The sequence below is a fragment of the Gobius niger genome, assembly GCF_951799975.1.
Source record: "Gobius niger genome assembly, chromosome: 20".
NCBI lineage: Eukaryota > Metazoa > Chordata > Actinopteri > Gobiiformes > Gobiidae > Gobius > Gobius niger.
The window spans coordinates 26,294,862-26,307,021 of record NC_136871.1 but is presented as its reverse complement, the minus strand read 5'-3'; the positions used below and the strand labels follow the sequence as shown (position 1 = coordinate 26,307,021).

Here is a 12,160-nt window from a genome sequence, read left to right as displayed (position 1 = left end):
TTGTAAAAAAAAAACAAAAATTAGTATTAGTTCTTTTTTTTTTTTTTTTCGATCATGATTTTTTTTTTTTTTTTGTCTAGCCACACTATAGCAAAAGGCACAATATGGGGAATACATAAATGTGGTGGGATCTATTTTTGGAAAGTCACATGAAAAATATCATGAACAACCAACACATTGTCTCTGTTTCAGATTTCAGCCTCATGTCCAAACCTGTTCGTTGTTTTTGGACACGATTCCTTCACTGAACAGAAGTGCGCCCAGATTTATGTTTTTCTCTTTTTTTTGGTCAAAATAATGGCACGATTGAGAGAAATTATGAAAGAGACCCACTCATTAAAAAGTGGGTCATTAATGTGTATTTCGTCTCCACAGTGAGCCCACAGTAAAGTCAGCGCTATAGTGATAGTATCTAAGTCAGGGGTGTCCAAAGTGAGGCCCGAGGGCCAAATGCGGCCCTCATACCAGTTTTTGGTGGCCCACAGCCTTCTTGTTTTATTGCCACACATTGCCAGAGATGGTCATTTTACTCCAATTTGAATAATTCCACGCAATTAAAACCTGAAAAATGAACATTTATCGTGGGACTGAGCTGGCATTATGGTTCTAAGTGTGTGGAATGGTTTAAACCTCTCTTAAATACACGCAGTTGAACGTTCGAATGCATTGACCACTGATCTGTGGCCCTCCATGCCTTATACATGTCAGTATATGGCCCCCGGGGAAAAGAGGTCGGACACCCCTGATCTAAGTCTATTTGGAAGGGAAGCAGTTTGAACCCAGGAGCTGACGATCGTGTCCCTGGGCAAGGCGATGGCGCAGATTGTCAGGCTTGCTTCCGGCTACCTCAGGGCTGCTGTGGCTACAGTTATAGCGCGTGTAGAGAAGCTTGTCAATTCAGGCTCGTAAAGTGCAATACAAGCCATTATTGTTGAATTTTAATATTAACCCCGTTACCGAGCACATTTTCTCCAGTTCAGCATTACCCAAATCTAAAAGCTTCTCAACTGGAGAACTTACAGCCTACAGGCCAGGGTAACGCCTCATTTGAAAGCTAAGCCTGTCATTTTTGAAGCGTTTTGGCTGCATTTAAACACAACAACAACGTGACAAAACTATGACGAAAATGTGATGGAAACGCATGACAAAAACATGATGAAAATGACAACAAAAATGAGAAAAGAGCTTAAGCTTCAGCTTTCAAATATAGGAAATGATTATCTTCAGATTTGTTGTGGTATTTTTGTTGCAGCATTGGATCTTTAAAAGTTATCCAGAGCCTCATTAACCTTGCTTGTCTGTCTCCAAAACCAACGGTCGAGGAAAGCACTTCTTTGTGGTCCTCATGGCGGGTGCTGCCATTGCTACAATACCACCCCCTAGTGGCGAGGGGCGACTCCGGAAAGTTGTCTATAATATGGAAAAACAATCAGATTTTACACATGTTTTAAACAACTTAAAAGTCTGGCACCGAAGAATTTTATTGTTTCTATAAATACAGCTTCCTCCTGGGACGACTCTCGGGAGAGTATCATATTTTTAACAACACTGGTTTTTGTTGAATGCATTTTTAAAGTTTCAGCTTTGGGATTTGGTTGGCAGGCCCTGGAGAACTGAGGTTTGTTGCCGCTTCGCCGAGTTTTCTAGAACATGCTCTGTAGGAGGAGCTGCCATCATGGATTGTTATTCATGTAAATAAGGAGGGGGAATGACAGTCTACAAATGTGATGTCCAAACCAAATCTTACCACACAAGCCACACCAAAGCATTTTACACACTTTGCTTTATTTAATTAAATAAAGTCCGCCATTAATAAATTCCACATTTCTTTGTAAAAAAAACTTGGAAAAATCTAAAGCAGCACCCCAGTTATCAGTAACATGAACATGACATTTACCATTCAACTCCTGTGTGCTGAACTACTGCTACAAACATTCAGTGCGTCAAAACTAAATACAGATTATTATCTCAGTGCAGAAAGGACAAACTTTAGTGTGTAGTGTTTCTCCCCAAATACACCATAAACTCTGTGACCGTATATCAACATTTGAAATATTAAAAAAACTACCTTTAAAAATAGTGGAGCCTTCGTTTTCTTCCTGACAAAACACATCAAAGATACTTGGGAAATGGTGGCAGCACAAATATTTCAAATACAATATGGTTAATTTCTCGAAGTTAAATAGAAATAACATTATCTTAAGGTATAAAATCGAAAAACTAAAAAGTCTCAATACTTTACAGAGTGTGCATATTATTAAGTTTCCTTCTGAACTCAACTGTTGTGCTGACTTTGAAACTTGCTCTGGTTCTGGAAGCAAATTCCCCATGTGTTTTCCCAACAGACTCTCTTTGGAAAAATGTTTACACATCAAAAGAATGATGGAAGCCATTTGTCTGTGCGGCAACTCATGACCACAAGACACTCAACGTTAAAGATATATCCACAAATGTGCACAGAAAATAGTTACAGAAGCATTTGTATTTCAGCTGATTAGTCTCAGTCTTGGACAGTCAATGGGGAAAATGAAGGGAACTTTTCTTTGGAAACAGGAGTCAGCTTCGAGGAGCTCCATTATTGTGGGATAGAAGCCACAATCATTTAAATGAGTGGTTCTCAACTGGGGGGGCCGGTCCCAACAATGGCACGTGAGTGCATGGACAGATGATTAAAAGACTTAACGTGGGAAGGGTTCCACCTTCCCACATTAAGTCTTTTAATCATTTAGTTAAATGATTAAACACTAAATAGCATTTAGTGTTTTGAAATACTAAATGCTTAAATGTGTAGAACACACCCATGTGTTGTTTTAAGTGACACATTGTAAATATAGCTGTACTGCGGACAGCTAGCAAGCCGGCTAGTCCATTCAAAGTATTTCTCCTTGTGCTATTAAACATCACAAATTATGAACAATGTTTTCAGCTTTTGTCAACCCATCGCCCACATGTAGGTGATATCAAAGCCTAGTTATCAATAATTCGTTAATACAGGTGCTCGTCATATAATTAGAATATCATGAAAACGTGCATTTACTTCTGTTATTCAACTTAAAATGTGAAACTAATATATGGTAGATTCATTACATGCAAAGTGAGATATGAAGCCTTTATTTGTTGTTTGATTTTTACGGCTCACAGTTTGTTTAAACCCCAAATCTCCCCAAATTTAAGTTGAATAACAGAAGTAAATGCACTTTTTCATGATATTGTAATTATATGACAAGCACCTGTATACAGTTTACTTTAGAAAATCATTTGCGTATAAAAGGGACCTTGGGCTAAATCATATTATATGGATGTTTCAGGATTTTTGACATTTCCTAGTTGTTGTGTTGTTGATTTCTAGAGATTTATATGTTTTTTAATTCATGCAGTCCTTATATTTAAAGAGTTTAGTGGTGCTAGGCTAGTGCTAAGCTAGCGCATGTCCATGGTAACTAGTTGCCTGGCTAACGTCAGACTGCAGCGTGCGCTCGAATTATTTCGAACTGCACAACAGCCTGGGGACCGTGGCCGAAATTTTCACTTGTGATTTGGGAACCAATCACAGAACGAGGAGGGATGGCACGACGATGACGCACTATATGCATTTAAAAACTTAGATTTGAGCAGCATCAGCTTCCTGGTTGTAGCTACGCAGCGGCGGAGTGATCTGCCAGGTTACCAGATCTACATTAGTTTGTTTACCTGCGGCCGACATTACTACACAGGGAATTCACAAAGGAGTTTTCTACAAATCAGATATGGCAACGTTTGGAGGACGAGCCCATGATTTTGAAGAGGTTTTTAATGCAGGCTACTAGTTACCATAGACATGCGCTAGCCTAGCACTAGCTTTGCACTAGCCTAGCACCATTAAACTCTTCAAATATAAGGACTGCATGAATTAAAAAATATATCTCCAGAAATCAACAACACCCTGGAACTAGGAAATGAGGCCCTATGTCAAAAATCCTGAAATATCCCTTTAAGTTAAGTTTCTGCTTTTTGTGGGGTCTGATATTCATCCACTGAACATCTTATATGTTAATGATGGAGAAGCCTTAGAAATTCTAGTAATGCCATGAAACGGACATGTCGTACCTCGCCATAATAAAGGGACTAGCTTCACCATGGAGATAGAAAGCTCAATTCAAAGAGGTCCGCATACACATAGCTAACTAACATAACAAGAAATGGCTTTGTAAATGTGAGAAAATCAATATTACAAGTGTTAAAATGTATTTTTCATTGTCACATGTTTACCTTCTATCCAAACCGGTATTACTGTGCTTCACCTATTTTGTAAGTCATTTAGAAAGCGCATGACTAAAAACATCTTTTGGAATCAGCTACAGAACATGATTGAACCAGTTGAGAACCAGAAATTGCAGTACGCACTGTAGACCTGAGTTTAGAAAGTACCACAAGAGAAAGAGTCAAGTAGAGGCCACTTCGGAAAGCAACTATTATTTAAAACTTTGGCATGTCGTCATAATTAGTAAAAGGCATTCTTCTCAGTCTTCAAAAAGGCACTTGGTACACACTACATGTCAGATGTACAAACAAAAAGGAATAAATATTAATTAGTATCCATTTTGTGATAAAGGTTTGTGGAGTGAGGAGGCTGGAGGCACGGAAGTGAATAAAAAGTCCGGGATGTTTAGGCTGGCTGCTGTGGGTTGATGTTCATGTGAGGGGGGTGACCCAGGAGGCCGATCCGCTGCTTTTGCTTCCTCTGTTCAGTCATCTGTGAAGAACCAAGCACAAAACTAGTCAGCTACTATGGGCTTTAAGCAGGTTGGAATAATGGTCTATTACTATGACCTAATACATAAAAAATAGAGGTGGGCATAGATTAATTTGTTTAATCTAGATTAATCTAGATTAAAATGGCTCGCTGGAATTCTGCCGAAGCCATTCAGAATATGTGTGCTACCCAAATAATGACTAAAAGTAAGTCTTTGAGAACGAGTTTCTCAGGTCAGGCGGTGCGTTAGACCAGGGGCTCATCTCCTGTTTCCAAAATGCATCACAAACTGTTTGAGAACGTTCCACTATGATAATTGGTGATGAAAATAATTCATGTTCAAGAAGATGCACTTGTGTTTACTAACTGTTTATTCAGTTAAACATGAATTTTGAAGTGTAGGCCGACTACATAAGAGGTCCTGATGAACTGTTTACAGTCAGTAGCTTTGTGACAAACTAAATCTCCTCTTCTGAACACTATGACCTGCTAAAGAACATGGGACAGTTGTGGCCGGAGTCCCCAAGTATTTATTTACGGGTAATGTGGGCCATTTTACCAGATCAGAACATATAGGCCTCTGTTTGTGAGCGTGGGAAACATGTGCGCGTCTCCTGATTGGTCAACAGTGTCACATGATCACTGTCACTACAACGCAGTTCATGCTACTGCAGCTACTGCTACTACGAGCTTCAACCTGGCGATAGTTCTGTCAAAATGGAGATAAACGTTGACAACACGAAGATGCGGGACGTGTTTCTTTGGATTTAATAAGAAAAGGTAACGGGCCTCAGCCACGAGGCGGAGGAGACAGAGGAGAGCGGAGAAAGAGAAGCTAACGGACTCGGAGAAAAGGAGCTGGAAAGTTCATCTCCAAACTCAGTAAGTGCTGCGGTTAAACTCTGCTCGCGGGTGAAATTTACCTGGAAAAGGCTCTTGTGAACTTTTGGTGATAAAGTTGCGCTGTTTGGTGTGGGGCTGTGACCATGAAATGAGTTGTTTATGTCGCTGTTTTGAAAGAGGGAGGCGCTGCAGTGTTTTTCTGTCTTTTTTTCACTCTGTCATTGGCCGCTGCTTCTGTGTGTCGCTTTGGAGACGCTATATTCACTCACGTTTCTCCTGTGCGTCCAGAATTGGGCATAAAAGTCGTGTAGTGTGTGCTGACCATGAAATATCACGGTGAAAGTCATCATAGCTTGCAGAGTATAGACCCGGCTCCCAACCTAGCTTTGAGATTAGATTAACGGCGATATTTTTTTTATCGCCCGATGAGAGTCTCGCGTTAACGCAGAACGTTAACGCCGATAACGGCCCACCACTAATAAAAAACAACAATTCAATATTATGTGATTGCAGTGTCTTGTGATATGGACGCATCGTTTCCGTAGTTTCCAAAATGTTGACCTCTGATCCGAAAGGTATTCAGCACCACGCACAGGAGAAAAGATGTTACATAATTTCAGTTCAATCTTAGACTGCGCTCCCCGCACCTGTTCCTTGAGCTCGGTGAGTTGTCCTGACAGGTTAGTCACTAGCCTCATGGTGGACTCCAGTTTCTCCTGAAGGTTCCTGATCTCATTCTGCTCCCCCTCTGCGTCGCTGCTCACCAGAGACATGGCGCGCATCCGAGGAAACCAGTCCAGGTTGTGCTCCTGCAAAACCACAAAGAAAGACTCCAGAGTGTTCACTTTTGACGTGTCTGATGAAGGGCAGATCAAGGGCACATAACATACAGCAATTATTGTTTCACTTTTCACATGGCGCAGGAAACTATTTTTAAAAGTTTTGTATCACTGAAAAGTAATTTAAATTCACAAAGACAATAGTTTCATGAATGTTGAATTATAAGCAACACTATAGCAATATCTATTCATTTAGATAAAACTAGCTTCTACAACCAAAGCTGAACTCTCACTCACAAGCCTTTTAACAGGAATGGATAGGAGTCTTTTGTAACTACCATGACTTCACACTTTCCCGGTCTTAGTTTTGACGTCAGACTGGAGGAGTGACCAGTTACTGTAGGAGAGATGTCAAAACAGCCACTACAGAAAATGACTAACGTTTGTTATCGTAACACTGTCTAGGCAACACCTTCAAACATAAACAAGATCAAGCCTTTCACATAAATGCACTCCTGCGGCCCTCTGTATCATCGAACGCAGCAGCAGACTCACCAGCCACCTCACGCCAACAATTTCCTCCTGTTCACCACAGTAGTGCCTAGGCCCCTGGGTAGATGTTTTCCCAAACAAATCTATCATACTCTCGCTTACTGTACATTTTATCGCATAATCTCTCCTGATACCTCCACCTTAGTTCAAAGTTCTTATGTTAATATTTATTTTTATTAATCACAACCCAATATGTCATCAGTCTGTCCTAGTTCGAAGTCTCAAAATGTTGCTGCTTGTTTTGTAAGTCTTTCTCACAACAATCTCACTGTTGTGTCTGTGGCACTTCTGTAAAAACAGGATTTCACCGAACAATAGTAAGTCACATGATTTCTTTGACCGACTGATTCACTCATGGGCACTCAGGAAGTCGCCAGTGTAGCATTTACAAACACACGCACACATGTTGATTTGCAAATACAACGGGAGATAAAAAAAAAAGAAAAAAAGAAAAAGGTTACCCCTATGGATGGATATGTTTGAACCCACAGTAGCCAATAATAGAAAATGAATCAATGGCGTGTCCAGAGTTTTTCTTTGGGGTGGCCCAAGGGTGGCACTTGGGTTATTCGACGGTGGCATTACAACATTCTCGTTCACTTATGTGTAAGTCTGGGCTTTATAAAAATAATTTCTAATGTTCAGTGATACATTAAAATAGGTATGAAATCTACCCCAGTAACTGCTTCAGCTCCTCTGAGTGAGATGAACAATCAGATTCCAGGGTGCCATTCTGGCCACCCCTGGACACGCCCCTTTGTAGAAAACTTAAAGAGGGGGTATTATGCTTTTTGTAGGTATTTGGTAATAATCTCAAACACATCTTTATCACAATCATACACTGGTTAGGAAAAAATCTAAAACAGCCGAAACAACACTTCACTTCAAGGCATAAGCCCCTCTCTGTGGCTGTAGTGAAGCTCTGGTGAGTGTTTTCACTTCGCATTGAGAAGATTCAGCTTAGCAAGCGACCGAGAGGTGATGAAAGCATTTCCTTGATACGTAGGCCCTCATGAGCAGCTTTTTAGGAGCCGCTGCCATGCTGCTAATAGCCTTGGGTGAAGATTCAAAGACTACTCAAAGAAGTGAAATGGGGCAAAACACAGCTCCAGGTCTATTTTTTGACGAGACAATGCTGGGCTCTGCTATTTCTTAGATTTAGTTCTTGTGGTATTGGTGTCTTAGCGGGTTGTACCTTGATCATCTCGGCCACGTAGCTCTCTGGTCCGGTGTATTCGGTGGAGTCCTTCACTTTCACCAGGACAATGAAGAACAGATAGTGCCACATGTTGTGCTCCTCTTTGATGTGCTCCTCAAATGTCACCGTTTTATTGTCGAATTTGTCGCGCTCCAGACCTGAAAACCACAGGAAATGGGGTATATGATTTATGCAGGATTTGTTAATGGGTGCCAACAGGCTCTGAGCAGCGAGCACGGAATGTTTTTGGCTAACTTCCTGTGGGCCAGTGTAGGGTAAAGTCCACATGGTCCACAATTTAAAGTAAATAAAAAAAAAACAGAAGAAAACTTACATCAATGTCAAGCCAAATTTGTTTCAGAAAAATTAGGCCAGATTGGGGTGCGTTTTTTGGTTGTTAGATTGAAATTAACGCTAGCCTTTAGCTTCAAGGCTAAAACAGTTGCAGTAAATCTCCTCTGATGACGTGTTTGACATGTTATAAATCACTATCCAACAGCTGCTTATTTTTCACCACATACTTTTTAAATACATATTTGTTCATTTCTCTCCATAGGAATAAAACACAAACGGGAAACAGTCGTTGCCCTAGAAAGTTAGCATCATTAGCAAACCATTTGAATTGGGATTTGTTGATGTTTTTTAGTTTTTCGAGAAGCGTTTGCGGCGCTGGATGTTATCGGTTGTCAAAAAGGATTACTGTTGGATATCTCGTTAAACTTGACAGATTCTCTCTCACGTCTGCTGATACCTACAATCGCCCGGAGCTCTAAACCGGGCTTTGTAAAGACACAGGCAGCTCCTGATAGAGTTGAATAATAGAGTTTAATAATGGAGTCAAGGACAGGGAACTCTTCACACCAAACAAAACGCCAGAGACATACAGTTAGGCTGGCACTGCTGATGTACAGGAAAACCAATTGTTATAGTTCACTCTAGGGAATTTAAATCGCAATTTGGATTTTAAGGGGAAAAAAGGGCTTTTTATATGACTTATTGAAATAATGAAAAGTATTGTGTGATTAGATAAAAGGTATATATACCAACGCCCTTTCGATGTTAATCCACTTTGGTTCACTTTTTACATTCATCCATTTTATAATTCTGAGCATTTGGGTTGCATAGAAATAATTCTGTAAGTTTGGTAGTCCGAATCCACCCTCCTCTTTGGGTTTTAACAGGAGTTTAAATTTAGTTCTGTTTTCTGTTGTTCCAAATAAAGTCTGCAATCATCCAATTCCAAGAGTAAAAATTCGTTTTTGACAATGATATTGGTATTGCTTGAAATAAGAATAAGTACTGAGGTTAGACCATCATTTTAATCATTTCGATCCTGCTTAGTATTCCCAGTGAAAAAACCCCATCTATTCATGTACATTCCTAGCTTTTTTTCCAATGTACAATAATTCAACTCAAAGAGGTCTAAATTATTGGAGATATACACTCATAAATATTTCAGTTTTGAAGCTTCCCAGTTGAACTTACAGTTGTCCTTCAGAGCTTGACAAATGGGATTACCTATTGTCAACGATTCACATTTACGTTCATTGAGTTTAAATCCAGATAGTGCACTAAATTCTTTAATAATGTCCCTTGATTTTGGAAGAGAATTTGGAAGAGAATCTTCAGGTCTTCATATTTATTGTTTTTTAGTTTCTTTTGTTAGGAGTGATGGACGACCGCAGAGCACAGTTCTCGCTAGTGTCTCGTTCAGAAGTATCAAGCCTCCTTTACATATTTCAAGTTGATATAGATGCAACTCAAAGCTCCAGACCAGAGATAACAGAAATACAGACTCTGGGAATTTAACCTGAGAATGCCGTATTTGCTCGGCAACATGAACGCTAAGATGAATGTAAGATCAATAAAATGTAAATCCAATGGTGTCTGTGTAAGCTCTCAGTTGTACAGGAGTTGTCCATCTTCAATGAAGGTATTCGAGTCGTCTTCTGTGGGTGGAGTCTCGAACTGAGCGGGCTGAACGGAACCTTAGTTCGCTGACGAAGCCTTGAGACTCCAACCACTGAGTACAGAAGACGACTCAAATCCAATTATGGTTCACGGATTCAACCCTCTGCATAGAAGAGACTGTTCATGTATGCTAATATGAAAGCATTCTAAACGGTTTTGAATATCCCAGTACAATTCAACGTCTATTTATATCTGACGAGCCAAACATGCTTGTCAAAACATCCATTCAAATGCAGTCAAACAAAACCGGGTGAACGTTCTCCACAGAGCGAGTCGAGTTCACGGCGTACGATTTCTCTGGTCAGATAAATTGAGAGAGTGTTATTTTGGGTCTGTTTTTCGGAGGACGCACAACCGAGGCAGTGAGCGTGAGATGGAGGAGATGGCACTTAAGCCCGTGGGGATCATGGTGGTTAATCTGTGCGTGTCCTGCGCACGCTGAAACCATGGAGACTGTGGCATGACCCCGTTCAACACCTGTGAGTCAGAGCGCTGTGACATAACACCAGCGCCTTTCGTATGTTTACCGCCCGGCGAGAGAGGAGCCGCATGACCCCCCTATAGGAGACGTGTGCAAACAGGAGCTTATGCGCTGGGGCGGGTCTGACAGGGGAAATGTTAGGGATAGAACTCGACGAAACTGGTCTACATCACTTATCAGCATAAAACCTCCAAATGTTTGACACTAGTTGGAGAAATGATTTTGCCATTTGAGAATAAACTCGATAAATTGTTGGTTTTGTGGTCGAAAAGTGCATCATGGTTTAGCTGAACTGATTCTTCAAGGAGGCAAAGGAGCCTGAAAATGGGATCACTCCGGAGACCTTATAAGTGGCTCACGGAGACACAGCGGGAGGAAGTGCGAGCATTCGGTAATTCACCCAGACATCATCAGGCGAGCTGTGAAATCTTCTTTTTGTAATGGGTCAGGCTGCATTGTTCCTCGTGGCTCACTCCCCCGCTCGACTCCACATTCTTCTGCTGAATGTTGGTTCACCTCCATTTTCAACAAGTGTTCCAAGGCTTACGACTGTGACTAGCACAAAATACAATTCGTACTTATTATTATTATTATCAACAACTTTTTTTCGAGGTGCGCTGCTCGGCTGCGCACTGTATGTCAGCATGCTCCGTTCGTTCGTGTTTTATGTCGATCTAAACATTTGTCCGACTCGCCACGCAAGCTCATGAAGTTTAAAACTTTAAGATGAGAGAAAGAAACCACCAACAAAGCTTTTGATTTAGTGGATTATTCGCCTCTGCGGATCCTGGCTGTCACTGCTACCTCCGACCACAACTCACCTGAGAGGCAACAACTTGCTTCAACAGTCCAGAGACTTTACTGGAGTTACGGGAGTGGACTTTGGACTTGCCCCCGAACACTTTGCTGTTGGAGAATGTTCCTCAGGGGATGATCAGATCCAAGCAGAGCAGGAAATGCGGAAGACGAGGAGTTAAGAACTAAGAAGTTAAGATTTAATCGGCCACCACTATTACCTTCACAAATCTGCGTTCCTTGAGCAATAAAGTTGACAAACCGGCAAACAGCAGGTACTGTAACGAATTTCATGAAGCACCTCTACTCAGTGGTCACACTCTCCCATCATCAGCAATCACCATCAATATAAGAAAACATTTAGCTTGCTACGTCTCACCAGACCTAAACCAGTTGTATAAATGGTCTAGGGCAGGACATTACAAGGTCTAAACTTCAACTAATTCTATAAAATTCATAGAAGAGATTAGTTCAAAACGGCTCTGTTGATGAATTGAGACATTTAGGCAGAAGAAAGAGGTGAGGTCAAAACTTCAGAACTCAAAATGTCTCTAAAGTGATACGTAAACCACTAAAACACTGGCAGGATATGGTTTCTGTTTTGATATTACGAAGCTTCGGGGGATAATTGCTGACGCTGTATCCTCAAACCGCTGCCGTGAAAAGTGAGCAGTGACAGAATGTGTGAGCGTGTGAGTGGGAGAGCAGCGTGTGTACGTGTGAGACGGAGCAGTGAGGAGGCGTCTGCTCTGCTCCTCTGACTCAGCTTCTGCAGAAACTAACTTAAAAAAAAAAAAAAAAAAAGATAC

At 41.0% G+C, this 12,160-nt stretch overlaps 1 protein-coding gene across 1 annotated transcript in view; it reads right to left on the bottom strand.

Moving 5' to 3' along the window:
* Positions 1 to 4,186: 4,186 nt before the first annotated feature.
* LOC306979668 (inositol 1,4,5-trisphosphate-gated calcium channel ITPR1-like) overlaps positions 4,187 to 12,160 on the bottom strand; it is a 123,957-nt gene continuing 115,983 nt past the window's right edge. Inside the window, exons 58-60 of the mRNA XM_079578741.1 lie at positions 8,102 to 8,262; positions 6,223 to 6,384; positions 4,187 to 4,732 (exon numbers count right to left, since the gene is read on the bottom strand). Of these exons, the coding sequence (XP_079434867.1) occupies positions 4,646 to 4,732; positions 6,223 to 6,384; positions 8,102 to 8,262 (410 nt within the window). The 3' untranslated portion in view covers positions 4,187 to 4,645. The remainder of the gene's footprint in view (positions 4,733 to 6,222; positions 6,385 to 8,101; positions 8,263 to 12,160) is intronic.